This window comes from Pygocentrus nattereri, chromosome 24 (assembly GCF_015220715.1).
Source record: "Pygocentrus nattereri isolate fPygNat1 chromosome 24, fPygNat1.pri, whole genome shotgun sequence".
Taxonomy (NCBI): domain Eukaryota; kingdom Metazoa; phylum Chordata; class Actinopteri; order Characiformes; family Serrasalmidae; genus Pygocentrus; species Pygocentrus nattereri.
The window spans coordinates 6,773,456-6,796,704 of record NC_051234.1 but is presented as its reverse complement, the minus strand read 5'-3'; the positions used below and the strand labels follow the sequence as shown (position 1 = coordinate 6,796,704).

General features: G+C 41.2%; 1 protein-coding gene across 1 annotated transcript in view; it reads left to right on the top strand.

Annotated features, from left to right (window-relative positions):
- Positions 1 to 4,744: 4,744 nt before the first annotated feature.
- The window catches only part of adam22 (ADAM metallopeptidase domain 22), a 143,954-nt gene continuing 125,449 nt past the window's right edge, over positions 4,745 to 23,249 (top strand). Inside the window, exons 1-3 of the mRNA XM_017719809.2 lie at positions 4,745 to 5,407; positions 5,999 to 6,150; positions 20,279 to 20,355. Coding sequence (XP_017575298.1) covers positions 5,335 to 5,407; positions 5,999 to 6,150; positions 20,279 to 20,355 — 302 coding nt within the window. The 5' untranslated portion in view covers positions 4,745 to 5,334. The remainder of the gene's footprint in view (positions 5,408 to 5,998; positions 6,151 to 20,278; positions 20,356 to 23,249) is intronic.

The window sequence follows — 23,249 nt, the reverse complement described above, 5'->3', positions numbered from 1 at the left end:
CATTTTTATTGATTTGGTTTTATTTAATAATTCCCCAAAAATGTAAACAATGGAAAAGCTCTGAAGCCTTTTCTGAGTGCCATACAAACAGCATTGCCCCCTGATTAACTACACCTGTGCATACTTTGAACAGAACTTGGAAAGATTATAACGCAGATGTTCAGTTTGAATACTGAATAATGCAAATGAGACAAAGAAACTTTGGTGCATGAGATCTCAGTGAACAAGCTTGATCAGATGAAGGGTGTCGGCACCCCACTTTAGCTACCCTTTTGGTGCTATATTGGATCATCTACAGTGAGTTCTCCATTAATCTGAAGAACCCTTTTCTCATGCAAATGGTTCTTTGAGTGTTTGTGGTTCTACAGAGAACCGTTTTCTTCACTAAAGAACCATTTTTTTTTGAGTGAACGCTCAAATGTGGTGCTTCGTAAGTGAATTTGGATCACAATGACGACGAAATGAATGTCCTCAGATGATTATTGTTTGAATTCCCGTCATCATCGCAGCTTTTCAACCTGCTGTAACGCACTTACCTGAGGAAGAGCTTGTTATTAGTGGGAACATGTTCAGGGTAAGGCGTTCTACAGAACCACGGTTGGGAACCGCTGCTCTAAAGCGCCTTGTAACTGGAGAGTTCTCTGACCAGCTTCCTGAATATCCAAAGCAGTTAAGGCCTGCCTTGCCTTTCCATGCCCATTGGGTTTTGAGTCTCTGGAAAAGCTGAGGGGTTAGCCAGGCTTACTTTAGGTCACCTGGCTTGGGTTCATGCAATGCCAGTGGCCACCATGTGGTGCTTTGGCTTTGACGTGCCCTCCTTGTGTGAGGAAGAACATCTCAACATTGTCAGAAGGAAGTTAGGAGGGTACAGCCAGCTCGGTGGTCTACACCCCAATCTAATTTGGTGCACATCCTCTGTTAGTAGGTATAGTTACTGAGCCAGCTCATGACCTGTTGTGACGTCTTGGTCTCAGGGGGATGTTGGAGGAATAGATTCACAGGAACCCTCAAAGCAGTAAGGCCACTGTGCGAAAGCCTGACACCCTTATTTGCTTGATTTCCAGTCAAAATGATCAGTAAGTCTTAGGGTTTTAAGGGGAAAAAAACAGAAAATGCGTTTTTCTCAGAAAATTATACAGATGTCTCAAGAACTCTCGATGTCTCAAGTACAAACTCATTTCTTTTTCCACCTATTTACTGTGTCCACTCTTTGCCCTCATTACAATTTTGTTCTTTTCAGAAGACTCGCTTTCAGTTTTTTAAAGGAATCTCAGTCTTAGAAGTTGATCCAAGTAATTCCGAATGGAGGTCTGGAGTCAAAGGTGGCCAGTCTATTGTTCTGAGAACACCAGGCAGCTTCCTGGCCTAATTTGCAAATTTCCTTTTCTCAGCAAGGGCTTCTTAACAGCTACACATCCTTTCAGACTCAGTGGAGTTTTATTTTTATCTGCATCTCAATGATGAAAGTTATAAGTACTATTTATCTGAAGGGGACACTTTTGGTTGGTCTACCAGGTCTTGCATGATTGTTACATGTTTTTCTGCTTCTTTTCTTTCCTCTTTATGCAAGTGAGTTATTTTCTCTCTAATCTCCTCAATTATCTCCTGAAAGATGAATAACTTGTATAGCTTTTCTGTGAGATTAGTCAGGGCTTTTTCCTTGACAGTTCAGCCATAACAGAGGCTGCATTTTTTTGAGGCTGTATTCATGCCTGTATTGGCTTTATGGCTGTCTATGAGTTGGGTTGGTGCTCAAGCCCTGGAGAGGAGCTTTATTTACAGCTAAATGTGTTTAAGACGTTGAAGAGGGGACCTGGGGACATCCCAGGTTGGTGCAGGTAACACAGGTTGGAGGTCTAGTTGTGTAGGCATGTAGGGCTCAGGGAGGCAATTTTGTTTGGAGAAAAGAAAACAGTATTTTAGGAAAAACAACATTTGAGATAACTTTGAGGGCGAGAGGCACAGTTAGGGAGAATCTCCGGAGCTCTCTGACTTGCTCCAGCCTCAGGCAGCCTGGCTTTTGTCTTCTGAGCTTAGTACACCTGGGGGCTGGAGCATGGAAGGTGAATTATTATCTGCCAAGAGTGCATGATTGGTCCCTGCAGCTTTCCTCTCTTCTTGTGCTGCTGTCCTGCTCCGGCTGAAGCCGGAGAGACGGTAGCTCTCCAGGGTCCTGAAGCAGGGTTGAGAAGTTGAACTGGAGTTCAACTGGTAGTGCAAGTGGTTGTTTTCTGTTTTTTTGGCCTTGGAGGATCATTTCAAATGTAGTGTAAGAACTTGGACCAGCCATAATGTTAAAACCACCTCCTTGTTTAACACTCACTGTCCATTTCATCTGCTCTACTTACCAATGATGGTGGATCGTTCTCAGCACTGCAGTGACACTGTCGTGGTGGCGTGTGGATCAGACAGCAGTGCTGCTGAAGTTTTTAAACAGTGTCCACTTACTGTCCACTCTGTTATACACGTCTACCCTGTGTAGATCTAAGGTCACAGGCAGTAGCTCAGCTGTTGCTGCCCAGTTTGTGTTGGTCATCCTCTAGTCAGTCTTCATCAATGACCGCAGGATGCTGTTGGTGGACTAGTCTCAGTGTTTAAACACCTGTGTTAAGCTCAGTTCAATGTAAAATTACATGAACGAGCTGTAAAATAGTGATGTGAATTGACTTCAGGGGTGGAAATGTTGTTGCAATCTTTGTATGGTCATTGCCTTGTAGTTATTGAGCATTAAACCTATGCTGACCAACTCTCCTCTTGGAAAGTTTTTTTCAAACATGCTGCCACTTGGGATACAACAAAATACAAGTTTTGGGAGCAGGTTTTCGGAATACAGAAGTTACCATATTTAGCAGCTAAATTTAAATTATATATCTAAAAGAAACACCAGTGTTTATTAACAATTTCAAATTGAGTGTGTATAAAGACATTCCTGCTAAAGCCTGAGTAGACTGATAAATCAATGTGATGATCAGTTAATCTCAGCGTTACTGAGCTCTGCTAAAGCCTGAGTAGACTGATAAATCAATGTGAAGATCAGTTATTAATCTCAGTGTTACTAAATTGCTTCGATGTATAATTGAACCGGACGGTCTCTTCATCAAATCTGCTTTTTTCCTGACTCTGAGAAGTGATTAGCTGATTTAATTAATGTCAATGTTCTGTGTAAATGAAATACATCAAGGGTGCTCTGACTTTTGCACTGCCCTGTAAATGAGTGAGAACCCCGAGTAGTGTTTATGAAAATATTTCTCCTTGTATTCTCTTAACCTGGCAATCAAAATGTCCTTCCATGGAACAATGAGGAATGGAAACTTCCTCTGTTTGGAGCGGCAGACCTGAAAGGTTTGTATAATATTTCACTGCCAGCCCTGCCTCAGTCCTAAACCTGTCTTTTGTGTCCTTGTGTCCTTGACCTTTTTAATGGGCTACATGATTAGTCTGGACCATGTCTCATGCAGCATTTTAGTAGTTTCTTTCTTTAATGATCTATTAATCTATAAATTATCTTTAAACCTTTAGGCTAATAAAAGTTAGAGTGGTTGCAGAACACTGTTGATTTTTTTTTTTTTTCTCCTCAATTACATTGTGTCCGATTCAGGCTAGATCTCCCCCAATCTCATGATACTACCAGCTAAGCTGTTGCTAGGCCATTACTGTACTATCCCAGGTGGTTGCTAAAGTGTTGTTAGGCCATTGCTACGGTAGCCACAGTGGTTGCTATGGTGTTGGTCGATCATTACTAAGGTATCCCAGGTGGTTGCTAAAATGTTGCTAGGCCATTGCTGTGGTAGCCAAGGTGGTTGCTACGGTGTTAGTTATTCATTACTAAGGTATCCCAGGTGGTTGCTAAAGTGTTGGTAGGCCATTGCTACAGTAGCCAAGGTGGCTGCTATGGAGTTAGTAGATCATGAGTAAGGTATTGGGTATAGGCTCTCAGTTCTTACTGAGTCACAGTAGTTCACAGTAGTGGTGATAGGAACCAGATGTCTGAAGTCTTTAATGCCTCTTAAAGTTATTACTTTAAATGGTTATGGAAAGTGCTGGCTCATGTCATTGTTTTGTGATAAGTCTGAGATGGTTTTGGCCTTGGTGTCAAGGTACATGCAGGCTGTCAAGGCAAAGCAAAGAAGACTTATTTTTTTCAGATTTACTGCAGTTTTGCTGCTGTCAGCATTACATATAAATACCACAGAAGACACGTGCAGAGTCCTTGTTTGTTGTCGATAGTAAATAAAAAGAAGTACTGGCATTCCTGACGTCATGACTCCTGGTTCCTATCACCACCAGTCTAAAGAAATCTCAGTCGGCGAGTTTCCCTACAAACCAAACCACCCAGAATAACTTAGTTTACATCTTAATGACTTAATTATTCAAATATTTTTGAAAACTCGGCGAATTTCCCCTTTCAGTTTCATCGATTCTTCTCTTTTTGGGATCGTTTTAGTCTAAATTAAAACGCTAAAGCTGAGCGCAAAACCAATCCATCAAAATGTGACGTGTGACCTGAGTGAACGTGTGCGTCCTCCTCCATCCGCTGGTTGTTTCGTAATGTCGACAGCGGTCACGTGCCCCGCTTTTGCGTAGGAGGTGCCGAGCAGGTACTTACCGCGGACTACATTACCCAGCATGCCGTTCACCACTCGCTTTTCAAGCGTATTTGTGTGGCGTTTGAACGGTCTGTGCTTTCTCACATTCTGTCTCACTCACTTCACTTTCATATACCATCTCTCTCACTCCATACCTCTCTACTATCTCATATTCTCTCTCTTTCATTCTTTATCTCTCACTCTTCCCGCTCATACACGACCTCTCTCTCTCTCTCTCTTTCAACTCTTTCTCCCTCTCGCGTGCTCTCTATCACTCCCTCCCTCTCATACTCCATTTACCTCTGTCTTTCTCACTGTTTATCACTCATACACTCAAATTCTTTGCCTCGCACTCTTTCTCTCTCTCTCTCTCTCTCTCTCTCTCTCTCTCTCCTTCTCTCGCCCTCGCTCTCATCTCCTTTCCTCCCTCTCTGTAGCCTAGCTCTCTCACTCTGTCTCTACAATACATTCCCTATCTCTCTCACTCGCCCTTTCTCCCTCCCTCTCATACGCTCTTCGCATCTCTCTCTCTCTCTGTCTCTCTCTCTCTCTCTCTCTCTCTCTCTCTCTCTCTTTATCTAATGCTAACCGGCGAGGGAGCGAAGCACTCTATTGTCTTTTGGCGAAGCTGAGGATAAAGGAAAAAAAAGGGAAAAAAGAGGGAAATCTGGTTCAGGGTGTTTTTCTGATTTTGACCGTGGATCGGTGCTGGTGGAGCGGTGCGCTGTAGCGGGAGTGTCCGGCCGCCATGGCCCCGCGCTGGGCTGCGCTCTGCCTGCTGTGGCTCTGCGGAGCGGCCAGCAACTCCACACCTCAACACGGTAACGAGCTTTCTCTTCGCCCCCCTTCACTTCTCTTCTCTTCCATCTCCTTTAACTCTGCTTCCTCAGGCTACATACCGAGCACACAGCGCTCCTGCAGCAGCGCGGCTCTGTTTACGCTGCCGGCCCGTTTTACTGGTACCAGCGATGAAGGATGTAAACAGACATGGATGCTCAATGCGAGCAAATGCATTCACACAACTGCATTTCTGCTCGTCTACCTCGGCGTGAACGGTTTCATTCAACCGCATTTCATTCTTATTAGCCTCCAATTTCAGCCATGAATCCATTTTACTCGCATTTTTGACGTTAAGACGTTAAAGCAGGTGCGTTTTATTCTCATCTTAGCGCGAATGCTGCAATGCAAACACGCTCTATTCTTATTCTTAACATACGAATAAGCTGCATTTCAGCCTTTATTTTGCATCATTGCATCGTACAAGTAACCGCTGCTTCGAATGTTTCGTTCCACCTTAAATGGTGCAGCGCTCACACGCTGCACCTGCGCGTTTAAGGTGGAACGGAAAATCCGTATATAAAAAGCTGGCCACCTTCAGCCTCGGGTGAACGTGTATGTGTTTTTGGTTGTAGGGGGCGGTTCGGTGAGGGCGAGGACCCTCCGTGCCGACAGCAGGGAGATCACGGTGCCCGCGCGGCTCGTGTATCGCGCGGATCGCGGCGGCGTCCAGACGGCGCACGACATCCTGGGCACGCGAGTGCGCGCGAGCTCCGGCGCCGAGCAGGTGAGCAACCACCCCCATCCCCCATCGCCCCGAACCGGGGGCCCGTTGCCGTTGGAGACTGTTGTTCAGCGCTTGTTTACATGTTTGTGTTTACGCTTCCTAAGCACGAGTCAGGTAGTGGACCACAGACTGGACAGAGACGGTTTGTTGTCCTATATAGAGGTTGATTCAGGTGTCATGGGTCATCAGATAATATGTGCTTGTCACAGCTACAAACCCAATAAGCATCGACTGAAAAGTGTCTCATGTAACTTCATTGCCCAGAACATCTGAATCCACTAATATAGCATAAAAGAACTGTGGGTTATATAGAGTGACTGTACTATGTTCCAGAGGCTACAGGGTGTATATGATGGATTCAGGTATTATGGTGCATCAGCCCATATGAGACAATGTGTTATAGGGTAATATGGAACATCTGTCTCATAGGCACTAAACGATAAAGTTATGCTTTTACTAAACTAACTAAAACCGGAATACTAGAATTTCACATGGTGTCTTCAGTACTTGATGGCCCAGAATACCACAGAATTCTGTTACGGGCTGTAGTTTATTTACCATGAGCGGTAAGGGGTCTATAGGGAGATCCAGGCATTGCCAAGATTGCAAGCATATATCAGTCTGCTGGCTCGATAAGCTTGGCACCCCACTAACTATATGCCTGCATGCAAGACCTAACTAGTTTTTAATCTCAGAAAGATTTTAAATGAGCGCAGCCTTTTATTTTGGAAAATAAACTAAGACAAATATCACCAACAATAGATAGAAACAATTACATTGTGCTAGATTGGTTACAGCTGTGTAACTGTATTTAATTATACAGATTTATAGCTGTATTTGTGTATGATATTACTGTTAAAATCATTTACTAAACTAATTTACTCTACTAAACAGTAAAGGAGAAAAAAGGTCAAGTAGATTAATGTATGATAAAAGCAGCATTTTGTATCAAACTCTGCTTAACCACCAGTGGGCCACCAGAAAAATGTTGAGAAAAAGCCAGTGGGCCGTCAGTGATGCCTTCAGTGGGCCCAACAGTGGCCCGCTAACCTCTTGGGGAGGTATCAGCAGGTATTAGGAGCTTATACTGGACAGTAATATGTAATACGAGGCAGGAATGTAATGGCAAAGCCATTCTTTTATTCACTTATCCACTAATCCAGCGCTTCTCGAACTGGTCCTCAGGGACTCCCAAATAGTCCATGTTTTTGCTTACGTGTTGCAAGTTAGGTTGGAGAAAAAATCTGGACCGTGAGGAACAACTGTGCTAAACTATAGAGAGCATCTAGAGAAATTAGAACAAGCGTAATTTCTGACATCCCAGAATACTTGAACCCACCAAAACAGTAGGAATGATGGGAATGGGACTGGCTAATGGCCCTATGATACCACATTATTACAATATTTGAGCCACAATATGATTCTATTGTGATGTGCAAAGATTTGTGAAGGATTTGAGATACAATGACATATTGCAATATACTGCGATGCATTACTTTCAGTGTTTTATATTCTAGCAATGCAGAACTATGAAGTACACGACATGCTTTGTCCTGGCATGTTTAGCAGTTGCTTTTATCTAGAGCAGTTTAAAATAAAAAAATGCAAGAAATGTTTTGAGTTTGTTGGAATTGTACGTAACAGAGGATTGAGCCCTATTCTCTTGTGTGAGGGGGCAAGCGTGTTATCCACTGGGCTATCCAACCATTCTAAACAATGTTTCCAAATGGCCTCACTAGAGTAATTTTAAATGCATTTAAAGTAAAAATTTGTTCATAAAAGATTTTTTTGTTAAAATTGAAAGAAGTAAAAACGTGCTAAAATATGTTGTGTAATATACTATGGCATATTAGTAATAGTCTAAATGTATATACAAGATCATCATTTAAAGTCTACTTTCTGTTCTGTTTTTGCTGTCTAAATCCCTAAATTTCAACTTGTGATAATAATACGTACATTTTTCAGTGTTTCTTTTTTGAAAAGATCTTTTGCTTTGTTTTAGAGTGAAGCTTTAGGTTTCACTTTAGTTTAGAAGTTTTGAAAGATTTAGGTTTTTCATGAGGTTTGTTTTAAAAATAAAAATAAAACTTCATTATGAAAAAACTTTACTCAAAAAATGCAGTCCCACATTTCTGTCACTACCGAAACGCAGAGTTTTAGTCCATGGGCGGAGACTTACTTTAGCCACACCCCTTCAATACAGAGCAGGAAGTGAAGCTGCATCCCTGTCCTTCATGGCCACATGGTGAGCAGTTGGATCATTGTTGTGAAGTTAATGTATCCCAAAGCCTTAAAGTCAGTGTGTAACGTTAAGAACTGTCACTACCGAAACACGTCTGCAGTTAAGTAAACTTTTTTGTGTTTAAAAAAATATATATGATTTTAAGTGTGTACAGCTGTGTTTGCTAGCCGTAGTACTGGCTAACCTTACTGAATTCTGCCCAAAATTAGTTACAGTTTCCTCTACTGAAACGGTCATGTGATACAGTGGAGCGATGATGAGGCGGACGCATATGCAAAGAGAAGCGAGATTTATTAGGAGCAAATCCAGATAGTTTGGGAACAGACATGACAAAAAGAAACACAGACTAAACACACAACAGAGGCAAGCATTACAAACACCCAACAATACAATACAAAGACCAGCAAACAACTAGGGAAAAACAGGGCTTAAATACAAAGACGAGGGTTAATACGACACAGGTGATAAACACAGGTGGAACACTTAAGGGCAGGGTCTGGAAACAAGGGGGCAGGACCGGTAAAAAGCAAGGAAGCAAAATAAAAATACATGGAGGACTGGGAGGGGCCAATCGTGACAGGTCACTACTAAAACATTTGGTTAAGTTGACAAAATGTACTGTTTAATCATTTGTTTTTTTTTACATAAACATCATTACTAAAATCCAAATCACTTAAAAGTCCAAAATGTCAGAATATGTTTTCTACTCTCACTTGGAACCAGTTCAGTAGAATGAGTCATATATACACTCACCGGCCACTTTATTAGGTACTTGCTTGTAAAAGGTTGGACCCCTTTTTGCCTTCAGAACTGCGTTAATTCTTCATGGCACACTTTCAACAAGGCGTTGGAAATATTCCTCAGAGATTTTGGCTGGTTATTTGAGTTCCTGTTGCCTTTCTATCATCTGGAACCAGTCTGCCCATTCTCCTCTGACCTCTCACTGGATATTTCCTCTTTGTCAGACCGTTCTCTGTAAACCCTAGAGATGGTTGTGCGTGAAAATCCCAGTAGATCAGCAGTTTCTGAAAAACTCAGACCAGCCCGTCTGGCACCAACAACCACGCCACGTTCAAAGTCACTTAAATCACCTTTCCTCCCCGTTCTGATGCTCGGTCTGCACTTCAGCAAGTTGTCTTGACCACCTCTACATGTCTAAATGCATTGAGGTGCAGCCATGTGATTGGCTGATTTGTGCTATTTTTTAGCTATTTGTGTTAACAAGCAACTGAACAGGTGTAACTAATAAAGTGGCCAGTGAGTGTGTATCTAATATACAGTACATTTAATATGCAACAATGTGGTCAGATTTTCAAGTTTTGTTAATTTTCCTAATTTTAATGCGCAATTGCTGTTTATTTGCTGAATTTAATAAATTGGGACAAAACAAAACATAAACTGAGGCCTGTGCAAAACTTATAGCACATTTTATAAAGTTTATTATTTTGTTTTCTTAGTATGTGAGCTCACCTAAACTCAGCAAATAAACAGAACCTGTGCATGAAATTTGCTGCAAAATGTCACCTTCAAGTGTGTTCTGTGTAGAGGTTGTGTTAACAAATGTTTTTACTTAGGAAATCAGCAAAACATTCATTTGACAGAGGGTAAAATGACTGTGTATATATTTTGCCTGTATTGTGCAGCCCTAATGTGGACTATTCAGCTTTTATTCCTAATTACATGAGCTACTTTGCACCAGGCAAGTAAAAAATAAGAGTTTTGCAAATTTTCTGTTTAAGTGGTTGTGTAATGCTGTTACGTGCTTTGCATAATTGACAGTCTAATCATAACACAGGGCCAGTCTTCGCCCTTTGTGCTGCCTGGTTGGAAAGCTGGCACGCAGCATTTGGATGCATTATTCCCTCAGATCTGTTTTTGGCGAGGGAGGCGAGTTTAGGCTGGAAAAACACAGAAGAGCCAAGCCAGTCAGTCGCCGCTTTAATACCAAATGTTAATGTAGCATTTAACCCACAAACCCTCGGCCGGAACGTCCACAGTGTTGATGAGTTCATTTTTGTTTTGTCTCGGCTGTATGATGGATGGAAGTCAAGGAAACACCCACCCCCTGCCCCCCACGCACACCCGTCACACCCCCCTCCTGTCCGGGTGATCATCAGTGCGTGACTGAACTGATAACAAAGGCAATGAAACGCAGCCACGAGTGGATTAGAGTTATTTTAATGAGTCCGCTTTCGCTGGGACGTCTGTGTGCGCAGACGTCGCAGTTCAAAGCCTCAGGCCGTGTTTGGCGCCCATGTTTATTTCTTTATTTCTTTATTGTGTTTGTTTTGCATATCCATGTGTTCATACATGCTGATGTCAGTAGAGGGGTCCAGGTCGGCCCATAGCAAACAAAGCTGATTCATCTGGCTAATGTGCTGTATTGGTTGCAGTGCGGTTTCTGCTGGGGAATTAGCGTAGCGAGAACTTCATTGCTTATTTTCCAGCTCGACACTTCGGCTGTTTATCCATTGCCCCATGCTTGCTCAAGTCCTGATTAATTAAACAGGCTCTGAGATAAAGAAAGCTGGTCTTTATGATGCTTTGATACTGTGTTGACAATAATGCTGATAATTAGCTTAGAGCTGCAGCTTATAATACTGAAATTATTGACTAAATATGTAGGTTTTGTGAATATTAGAATCAATCATCCAGCTTACAGATCTATTTGTTAAAGGGCACATATTCTGCATTGTTGCTTGTATTGTATTTTTCCACTGAGGTCCACGTTTGTGTGGGTTTACGTACCAAAAATGTTCATAATTCATTTTTACATGACCGTCTTTTCTGAGACTCTCTGATTTTTATTAATCCTGTGAGACTATATGTAAATTACCTCTGTTCTGATTGGCTGTCCTGTGTCGTGCCTAATTCAGAAAGCACTACAGGCTAAAACACTCTTTGTAACTTCAGTGTGAATGGGCGGAGCTATTCTGTTGTAGGCTTAATATTTAAATGTGTTTGCATCCGTGACATAAACAATGCATTCACATTAAGCTCAATTTCCATATATGGGCTGGGTATATTTTGAAACTTTCACAATGTTTATACACCCTGTTATTTAACCCCTTAAAATCCCAGGCTTATGTATGTATGTATGTGTACTAAGGCTTATTATTCAGTAACTACAGGGACTTCAATGCAAACTGGTTAAGCCATTAGGTTATAGAAGTGTGTAATAAAACTTTGGGCCTGCCGACGGGCTCTAGCCTTGTAAGGGGATAAAAAATGCTGCAATAAATTTGGGTTTCCATAATATGGCCCATTTCAAATGACAGTTCAACAATTAGTCAACAAATTATTGGAGTTGTAAACTCTGACCATGTTTAAATTGGGATCAGGCCTGGACTGGACTGGATTGGACAGAACGCCTCTCACACTTTGGGATGTCAGGGAATGGGATCCTTTAAAACTCGCTTAAAATCAGACATTAGCCAGATTGCCAAATCAGCTCCAAAATCAGCTTGCCTATCTTGTAGTGTGGGACGTGTCCGAAGACATGTTTGATTTTCGAAGTTTGCTTCTTTAATTTTGCACTGGTGCTACGAGGCTAAACAGCTTACAGATGCTAGAACCCTGCTAATTGGCATTGACATTGCAAACTGCATGCCAGAATGATCACCTCAAATCATGTTGAGTCACTGAATAGTCTCCTATAGGCTTGTGTGGTGACTGGCACTGTGCAAAGCACCATTATCTACAAACCTGCATATAGATTTACATTGTTTTCTCTGATTTTCTACTAAGAATAAGCAAAGCATTTATGCATGTATACACTCACCGGCCACTTTATTAGGTACACCTTGCTAGTAAAAGGTTGGACCCCCTTTGGCCTTCAGAACTGCCTTAAGTCTTTGTGACACACTTTCAACAAGGTGTTGGAAACATTCCTCAGAGATTCTGGTTGGTTATTTGAGTTACTGTTGTCTTTCTATCATCTGGAACCAGTCTGCCCATTCTCCTCTGACCTCTCACATCAACAAGGCATTTTTGTCCACACAACTGACCTCTCACTGGATATTTTCTCTTTTTCGGACCGTTCTCTGTAAACCCTAGAGATGGTTGTGTGTGAAAATCCCAGTAGATCAGCAGTTTCTGAAATACTCAGACCAGCCCGTCTGGCACCAACAACCACGCCACGTTCAAAGTCTCTTAAATCACCTTTCTTCCCCGTTCTGATGCTCGGTCTGCACTTCAGCAAGTTGTCTTGACCACTTCTACATGGCTAAATGCAGTGAGATGTGATTGGCTGATGAGTTATTTGTGTTACAAGTACCTAATAAAGTGGCCGGTGAGTGTACATGTCATCTTCACGGAGCCACAACAGAAAGTCAGCATGTATGAGGATGAGCCTGGTAGGAGCCATAAGACAACTGTCATAGCATTGGACTCCACAGCTTTCCCAGAGGACTTATGGTAATAGGCCTACTATTTGCATTCAATTCAAGCTTATTACATGTTGTGACACATTTGGCCAAGAGAATCTGCAGTTACTTTCATATGGTTCGTGAATAAGCCTGACGCAGATTAGTTGGTGTGTTAGGGTTCTAGGGACAAAGTTGCAGTTAAATGTATGTGATCAGTTATGAAAAGAATATGGTTTTGTTTTTATATTCATAACCAGTTCAATTCAAGGAATATCTGAAGTTGTACATGGCAGGCTTCACATGATGTATTGCGATAAGATCCATTTTATGATGAGAGCTATCTAACGTTCCAGACTGAGCAGTGTTTGCCTCCACCCTGCCTGACTCTGCCTCATAGCAGTAACAAGTGAGTTCACATGGGAGGATGAAAAGGATGCAAACAGTTTGGGGTTTTTTGGAAAGCTTGTGCGTCCATGTAATTTATCCACCCTGATAGCAAGAGGATAGTGGACCACTGTTGGCCCGCTGATGGCAGAGCTGGCGGTCCTCTGATTTTTTGGGCAGCCCACCAATAGTTAAGAGCATTAGACAAAATTCCACTCACTTTTGCTCATTTTCCTCTCACAGTCCAATTTACTTATTTTCCTTCCTTCGTTTCTTTAGTTATACTTTGTAAATTAGTTTAGTAAATAATTTTTAACTAGCTCAGTGTCAGCAACAACATTGTCTATAAAATCATTTTACATCAGGCCTAGTCATAATTTTGTTCTCTTAGCTCTATTAAGTTTATTTTCTAAAATAAAACTCTCTGCATTTAAAATCTAATTTAAATTACAAATTAAAAAATTGTTTGGGGAGATTCAGAATAAGATAGAGCTTGTTTGCACAACAGTAATCTGGGTGGTCCAAGGGTGGACCATCAGTGGCAAACAATCAGTGGGGTGCCGACCTAATCAAGCCAGCAGACCGATACATACTCGCTATTTGGGTAGTTGCTGCATGTGATCAGAATGAGGGTTGGTTTATGTGCCCAGGGCTGTTGGATGCCCTGCTGAAAAGACCAGCACAGACTACCACAAATTCCATCTCAGCTCGTCTGGTGCTCGTTTAGCTGGTCACTCAGCATGGTCAAGCTGGGTTATCAGCATTCCAGCATCCAAAACACTGCATAAGCTTTCTAGTAGGATTCTCAAAATTGTCAAAGGAGGTTTTTACTCAATTTGATTCAAGGGAGTTGGTAAAACTGTAGCCATCATGCATTACAATGAATCTAATTTTAAAATGATTTAACTTATGTCTAAACCTTTTTTTACTTGGTTTAGATGATTTTAGTAAGTCAAATTATTTCACTGTATTGGCAGATAAATTGGGTTGTTTCTAGCATATTTCTTTGCAAACCTTTCTGCCAGTATAGTCAGATAATTTCCTTTACTAAAAATAAGCAAAAAAAGGTTAATAATCTGATAATAGCTTACAACAATCCCTAAATCAGAAATATCAGTCAAGATACTATTTTTTGCTGTGATGTGGACACAAATTTCAAGAGGGTTGAGGGAAGATAATGAGAAAAAGAAATGGAATTTGGATTTAAATATGGATATAATGTGTACCGTCATATATAGTATATTGAAACCACTGGTAATGCACAATTGGTGGATTGATGGCAGAACAGCAATCAACAGAGGGAAGTTTCTCCTTTAGCCTCAGACCTGTCCAAACAACCTGTATCAGTGTTTTAGAAACCCAGATAAAGCCTAATGGACCTGTGATTCAGCAGTTAGTGCGGCTTGCAGCAGCAGTATTTGCTGAGACATTTAACACGATTTGCGAATGCTTTCAGGATCCATCTCGAAAATGCCCTTAAATCATCTGCTGCACTCCGCTATCGTCAGACCGGCTCTGTTTTTAGCCTGCTGTGCAGCTCAGCTGACGTCTCCTCAAAGAAAGATCTGTCTGAAAAGCAAACGCAGAGTTTTATTTATAGAATTTGATCGATGCGAAAGAGGGGGAAGCAGAAACCGTTAGCTTGCTATATTTGGCATTTCTTTAATTGAGATGCATCATAAAAACTGGACTTCAGCAGGTTTAGAGAGGACAAGAACGTGTTCATGTTTAGAGAGACGGTTCGAAATGATACAGCAATCGGGCTCTTCTCTTACGCTTACTCCCCCCTCTCCGAACACTTTGGATCCTAATGAGATTTGAGAGTGTGTGTATGTGTGCGAGTGTCTGGTAATGCAGTCTGATGCATTTGCACTTGATATTTGTGTAGAAAGGTGGTCTACGTAATATTTTTACAAACCTCGTCTGTGCTTATAATCAGGCGTTTTCAGACATAACTCTTAAACATAGCGCTTGGGTTCTTCACAAATATCTCCATTGTCCCAGATAACAGAAGCTCAGCATTTTCCAGGCAGCCCACTGGTTAAGCAGAGTATTAGAGAACATTATTCCTTTTTTTCCACCCGTGGTCCCATTTACTTATTTTTTTCTTTCATCATCCTTGTAAATTGGCTTAAACTCAGGACCAGAGTTAGGGTTAGGAAAAATGTTAAATTTAAGCCCAAAGTTAGGTTTGAGAATAGATTTCGGGTCGAATTTAAGATGATATTTAGGATCAGTATTAGGACAAGGGTTACATTTCGGACAAGAGTTAGGGTCAAGGATAGGGAAATGGTTAAATATCAGTCCAAAATCAAGGTTGGCATTAGGTTTTGGATTGATTTTAAGATGTGATTTTAGATTACTGTTGGGACAAGGTTTAAATTTAGGACCAGAGTTAGAATTAGGAATAGGACAAGGGTTAATCTCAGGACCAGAGTTAGGCTTGGGGAAGATTTCAATTTAAGACCAGAGGTAGGGATAGGTTTAGGACAAGGGTTAAACTAAGGACCAGAGTCAGGGTTAGGAAAGGGTTAAATTTACGTCCAAAGTTAAGATTGGGATTACGTTTTTGGCCGATTTTATGAGTTTTTGGGTTAGTATTGGGACGAGGGTTAAATTTAGGACCAGAGCGAGGATTAAGACATAGTCATGATTTATTTTTCTCTCAGTTGCTCATAATAGTTGTTTTATCTAGTTTTCTAAAATACTGCATGCATTTGAAACCTGTTTGAAGAGATTAAAAACTTAGACCTCGTATGCAGGACTATAATCTGGGTGGTCTGAGGGCGGACCAGTATCATACAGTCAGCGGGGTGCCAACCTCACTAAACCAGTGGACCGATATGTGCTTATCTGAGGTGTCTGGAAAAGATGTTCACAAGTTCATGCGAATCTAAGTCGAGGCTCAAGCCTCCAGGGTGCGAATCTGAGTCGAGTCTCCAGGCTTTAGTAGAGAATTCCAGCCTCTGTATTAGCTGCATTTGTCAGGTTCAACACAACAAAAACAAGGCACAATAATTTGAGATTAGTGCTATTATCCCAGATGACTGCAGTCATTTTCAACAGTCGTTAGATTATGTCGCAACATGAAAAATGTGAATTGGGTTTGTTGGACTGAGGCAAATAAATGTAAACTGACTTAAAAAGAAAGCAATAAATGCCTTCATTGAGACATCATTGGATTTTTGAAGGCTTCTGACTTGATGGGTTAACATGTTTAAAGTGCAGCACAAGTAATGTTTGTTCATTTGTTAGCTAATCCCAACATTTTTAGCCTGCATGCTAGCAGCTAACTCTCCACAAACAGTGCAGCCATGCTCCCATGATTCCGTATGTGATTCTGTGTAACTGCAGACATTTGATTTAATGAGCATAACTTGGAAGTAAGATGGATAATTAGTTAAATAACTATAATAATTAAATAACTTTTCATGACTGTGACAGACCTCAGCGATCTTTTCTTCAGTGCAGAGCAATGATGTTGAGACCCTCAGCAATGTGGAGGCCTAAGAAGGGCTAGGAAATTCCCTGTTTCACTTAAAGCTGGCGCTGGCGCTGTCACTTTCCTTCTCTACAGTGACATTATTTCTCGAGTGAAACTGAGTTTCATGATTTCATGGGTGGTATAGGGGGATTCCTCCCTGCCCATTGGTCCGTGGTATCGTAATAAAAAAAAATTGAAGGTGTTTAACAGGATCCCAGAGTCGTTACATTTTGAAGGGAAAATTGGCTCATTCTACAGAAACGTCCAGTTTATTTAATCTGTCCATGAGAGTCAGTGGTGTTACTGATCGTCATTGGTGTTACACATAAGAAAGGTAACACCAGAGACATTTTTAATGAAAAATGCGTTTTACAACAACGGCTGCTAAAGAGCGTCAAACCACATGTTGTCTATCCTGAAATATCCACTAAAATATGGAATTGAATCCATTTGTATTCTATTTTTTCACAGGTACCTAAGAATAAAGTAGGTCACACCAGTGACGTCAACTAAAAGCTTCATATGAAATCATGAGCTAAATGAGAAAATATTTGCTAACTGAAAAGACACAGTGGACTCACCATGTGCTTTTCTTCATAGGTCTTCAGAAAACAGGTAAAATGAAGTCAAGTGATGTCATCAGTGTGACTTTTATTTCAAAATAGATTTTTCTTGTTACACAGTAACACCAGTGACACGTCTCCTGAAGACCTTTCATTATATATTTTATAATATTTATTTGCCATTTGCTTTCTTTGTTATTTAAATCTTTCATTTCATTGTCATGTATAGATTATTGTAGTTAAAGTTGCAGATAAAATTGGGTTTTTTTTTATCTCAAAATATGGCACACAGCCTTTACACATGACTGTGAGGACAAGCAATTCTGTGGTGGAATTCTATATAATTGATTTAAAAAACAAAATGACTAAATTAATGGATGAAGATGGTGTAATTGTTAAGATAACGTATTGTTTTATTTAAAAGTGTAAATACATTGTGACCCTGACATGTTTTTCAAGTGTAATATATCTGTAAATGTTAGGGACACAAATATGGATATTTCCATAAAATGACCCAGGTATGCAAAAGGAAGGTCTTTTGAAGTCAACATGAATTGGAAATCAGATCACATTTTCTTCCTTAACATGACATATTTCTAAGTGTGAAGGTGGGAAATAATGGAAATAATAGGGCGGGACATGATCTTAGTCTTTTCCGGATTTCCGAGGCATTCCGAAATGAACACGGGGTCCGACTCTGACAGTCAGCAGAATCTGTCTGTTTTGTAGAGAACCCAAAGAGAAAAATGTAAAATAAAGTGCATCATTTTGATGTGTATTTTCTGTACTTTCTGAAATGCATTTGCACTTTCGTGGGTCAGGTTATTGTTAAAATAGACAGCAGATTAATGTGCATGTTGCTGTATTATCGACTGACCCACCTCACAGCATGGCAGGAAACTACCAGATATTTGAACTGCCTTACTCGTGTTAAGATGAACAAGGGTTTTCAGCGTACATGAACTGATATAAGAGAATATTTTTACAACCATTCTGAAAGCCTAAAGTGAGAGAGTAAAGTTACATGAAGGATGTTGAAGGAGGAGGTTATGTTGCGGTAACAGATGTACTGATGGGTGTTCTTGTGCGATGATAGGTCAGAGTGGTGGGAGGGGAGGGGAAAAACATGCTAAGGTATTATTGGTTAGTATAATTTTCCCTGTTGCTGGTACACGGTGATGCCACCAAACATCAGATGGCATTTAGAGGCAGGCAGAAGTCATTACACACTTACATATTTAATGATATGACATGAATTTTGCTTAAAATAACTGATGACATGAACTGCCATGGTAAAAAAGGCCCATTTGGATTTGGTTGACAACGAATCGAGGGACATGAAGTATGCAAACATAAATAAGTTTTAAAAAATTCAGGGTGATTTTAATTTTGTAGATTATTCAAAAAATTGAATTTCATATGTGGTCATTACGAGGATATGTGGCGGACTCCAAAATTGCAGGCCACTGGTGTAGAGGTAGCACTTACCACACACATACACATTCAAATACGCTGGCCTCCGAGACAATAGGCCGATCTTGGGGTGTGCCTTCTGGGCACGTGGGCAAAAATACCTTGGAAGGGGGCAGGGTGTTCACTTCGTTCGTGGGTCATTCATGGGTGAAGTGTGGAGGATCCCCCTCCACTCCCGCCTCCTTCTCCCTCCCCCTCCTTCCTGTGGTTCTTTTTTTAACCCACCGTCCTCATTTTTACTGCTGGCCCACTGAGCTGGGTTTGGACGGGGTAGCCATGGTGATTCCTTTGGGAAATGTTAGATTAGGGTAGGGACTCTACTCTGCCACGTACACTTCGATTGGTCCCCCTCCCCATGTACACTCAATGGCATGAGAACAATGTGACGTGAGGTGAACACACCCCTCTACCCCCTAAGGGCACTGTTAAAATGGCCTGACCATATGGGCCCAGGGCGCGCACTGAATTAACCAGCAGCGCAGTCACACTGCCACCAGCCCTGCGCATCAGAGCGTAGTTGCAATGAATTCAAACCAATTAGGATGCCTGACCCCTCCTGAAGCGCCGAGCAGAGGCTCATGTGTTATAGTTAGAAACATCTAGTTGGACCTATTTGCCACTAATGTTAACTTAATAGTAGTTAGCTAGTTAATTGGTCTGCTTTGCTACCTTTTCCCACTGGGGGACCCTTAGGGCTTTCTAGGCCTCCAGTGAAGGCCTAATGATTTCTGGGAACAAAAAAAATGTATGTTTATTTTTATTTAACAACGTTGTCAGGCTTGTTTTTATACTCAGCTTTTAAGAATTCTCTTATTTCATTGCTAATTTGTTGTTGGGAACAAAATGGTAAAATTCTTGAATCTTCTTGTCCAATCTGAATTTTTTTCTGTGGTTTCTAGGCAGATTAAGCCTAGCACTGGTAAGTCCTACAGCTGGAAAGAAAGTCTGACATTTTAACTTGGTGTGTAATTAGAACAAGGCAGAGGAATCAACCAGTCACAGTTTGATTTACAATGGGTGGGACCATTTTCATGAGAAATAATGTCACTGACTGTAAATGCAAGCTGCAGCCTAAACAGGTTTCAGTCAGTTGTTTGAAACAATATATTAGATATTAACTGATACTAAAATCTCAACGGGGACTTAGTAGTATCATGAAGTTGGATTGTTTTTGTTTTGCGCTTTTTGGCCGAGTTTTGGTGTTTATAGTTCACACTATAGCTCTAATGGTCAGGGTTAACACTGACTTACTTCTGTTGTAGCCACTGGTTACAGACGTAAACAAATGTCTGTGGCTGAGCTGATGACTAACAAAATTAAGCTAAGCATGTAGAAAAATAAGGCAATAAGCTGCAGGAGGCCCTGCGCTACAGTGATTTTATCACAGGTAAGTGGTGTTATTAGGCATGCTTTAAAACCTGTTTGCATGTGATCAAAGGGTAAAGGTTTGAAGAGAGATTCATCTGCAACTTTTAAAACCAGGAATTGGTATTTATGCTAGTTCTGATAGTGACGAAGGCAGCTTGTTTTCCCTGTATTCTTCAATATCAGATGCTTTTCCAGAACTGTAATATATGAATGACTTGCGTTTCACATTGTCTTATCTCCTTCACAGAAGAACCATTTGGCCCAGACCAGTTTCCAGGTGAAAGCTTTCGGCCAAACGTTCATGCTAGATGTGGAACTGAATCAGTGAGTATATCATTCTGTTTTTTTGCAGCTGGTTGTGCAGTTGCTTACTGCATGCTAGTACAAGCGTATGTGTGCTGATATAACACTGTTATGACCACTTGTTATAATGATTAAGAGGCCAGGTGAAATGCAGTAAGGGTGGAAGGTATGAGTAATGTGGCTCGAGTTTTTTTTTTTGAGCCATGCGTTTTATAGCCGCTGATGGACTGCTGGATCATAATGGCTGGAGATTTATGCTGAGGGCTCATGAGAGGATTCCTGCCTATAGGCCTGTCAGACCACTCTATCGATCACTGCATTTGGCTGATGGACAATCATCTCTCTCTCTCTCTCTCTCTCTCTCTCTCTCTCTCTCTCTTTCTCTCTCTCCTTGCTCTGCTGACAGACTACAGACTGTAAGACAGCATTTGCATATTTATGAGGGGATGCACACATGGGAGGGATGACACAAGTATCAGGACTCCATCTATTGCTCAACTGTTACCAATAGGAACCTCATTATTAGCACTGCTTCTTGAGGTGTCCAGTCCTGCTTTAAGAGCCATACAACCCATTACTGGCTCCGTGAGCCAGTACAACCAATTCCACTGCCAATGTTTGTCTACGGCAGGGGTGTCCAAAGTCCAGTCCCAGTGCCAAATGCAGACCACAGACAGATTTTAATTGCCGGCCGGCTTCTGTTTTACAATGTATTGTGAGCGGTCCGCCAGCCAGTACATTGCAGTTCTTCCTTTCACCTGATGGTGGCAGTTGACCAGACCTGCGGCCTCATTTAGTAAATGACGTTTAGTCAAGACTACAGACATAAAGTTCAAACTAAACACTGAAAACTGCTGATTTTGGTGAGATGGAAAACTTCTCATCAGAGAAAAGTCAGTAGTTATAGTGAATATCAACCCTTTAAGGTTGGACAGTAATGTGGCTACACTGTGTTTCTTCGATATGTAAAGAACATTACCTAACAAAACAAAAATGTATAGATTTTTGTTTAGTTTATCTCACAAAGATATTTTTTAACAAGGAAACACTTCAGTAGGAATATGATTAATACATTAGATATGTTGTATTGTTGCTCTTTGGAACAATCCAACAATAAAAGAAGCTTCAAGGATCTTTAATACAGTGATAGGAAACACGGTAGCTCACAGAAAGCTCAGATTATGTGCACTGATTTTTTGAAAACGTAAAATTTAGAATCATGTGTGAATAATATGTCGGCCCTCTGGTATTTTAACACAGTACAGTCTGGCCCGCTTTGAAAAAACTTTGGACACCCCTGGTCTATGGGGGTTTATGCTATGTGCTTAATTTTATCCACTTCAACAAGAAGGCTGTGCACATACTTTTGTCTATATATTATATGTGCTAACTCTTTCCTTGAGCGCTTTGCTACGGTGTTTTCTCCCACTTCTGTTTGACTGTCTTATTATGTTATAGCTAAGCTAGGCCTCTGCTAATCTGAGGCAGGTTCTAATTGCTAGTATTAGCTTTGTTATTAGCTCGCTCCATTGCAACAGGCTAGCACTTTCCCTGAGCACCTCGCTAGTTTTCCTACTAATACAGTTTCACTTCTCTCTTTGTTACTGTTGCCTCAGAGAGCTAAGTGTTATCAGTGGAACTAGCGGGTACAGTGAGAACATTTTCAGCTGCTAGCAGTGCTGGTGACACTGCATCTGTTTTCACCGTGAGGCTTCTCTATCTTACAGCAGTAATAGAGTCTTTAATAGTTTCACAGCACGTCTGCTATGGACAGTAGTACAGTCTGCAAAATGTATCCTAACTGTAGTAATGTGCAGTCGTGAATATTTCTGGAGACCTCTATTCAAACATCTCCTGTAATGTCTGTGGAGAAAATTAGCACTTGGCTAGTCTTCATGGCTTTGTAAGGCTCTTCGTGAGCTGCATGTATCGGGGGGCCCTCATAATTGTTCTACCATTTGCAAGGTAATTCAGTGCGGCATTATATCTGAAATAAACCGTCGCAGGGCGAATGATAAAGAGGTTTAAACAGGGTACATTGACATAACCAGATGAACAATGTATAGATGCCCCGGTCTCTTTGTCATCTCCTCACAGATGCTAACGGACAGGTGTCCTAGCGTTAGCATTCTTTGTGCTTTCACACTAAAGTACTGCTGATTAAATGCGTTCTGGTGCACATTCCATTCCTCAATTAGCTTGAAACAGTTAATCTCGCTCAGTTAGTCACTGGATATGTTCCAGGTGTTTTTCATGAGTCATGCAAACCTAGCATAGGGAACAGATTTCCCACCATTGACAGAGCGCACGCTCTTGATGTTTACTGCTTGCGTTTGATCGCCTCAGACTTTGCTCTTTTCACATGCAGTTGTCTGGCTCTGAGCATGGGTGAGTGGTTTTCGTTTGCGGCTTGGAACTCAAAGGCCTTGGCCTGAGCTACTGAGGTTGCTAATTGATCATTCTGGGTGAGGCCAGAAATCCTCTCCATTTCTTTCTCTCTCTCACTTCTCCCTTTGTTTCTTTCTTTCTCTTTCTCTGTGGGTTGTTTTCTTACTCGGTCGTGCTCTCTCTCCTTGTTAGTGGTGCGTGTACATGTGCGGGAGTGCAGTATTGAGGGAGTTGAGTTGGCTTTGTCTTTACCCCCTGCTGAGAGGCCTAGATTTCTCTGGATGATCAATGGCTTTCACCCTTGCTGCTTGAGGTGCTGTTATAAATGCATTCTGCCATGTCATAGAGGGAAAAGGCAGATTTTAAAGGGATAGTCCAGCGGTTTTTAAGCTAATCTCTAGACATTAGTTTCAAATTTGTGCTATAAGATCACAGAAATTAGCTGCAGCCCACTGACTTCTATTATAAGTGGGTTTTTGTCAGCACTGATTTTTTTTTTAAGTGTGGAAGATGTGATGAAATTGTTG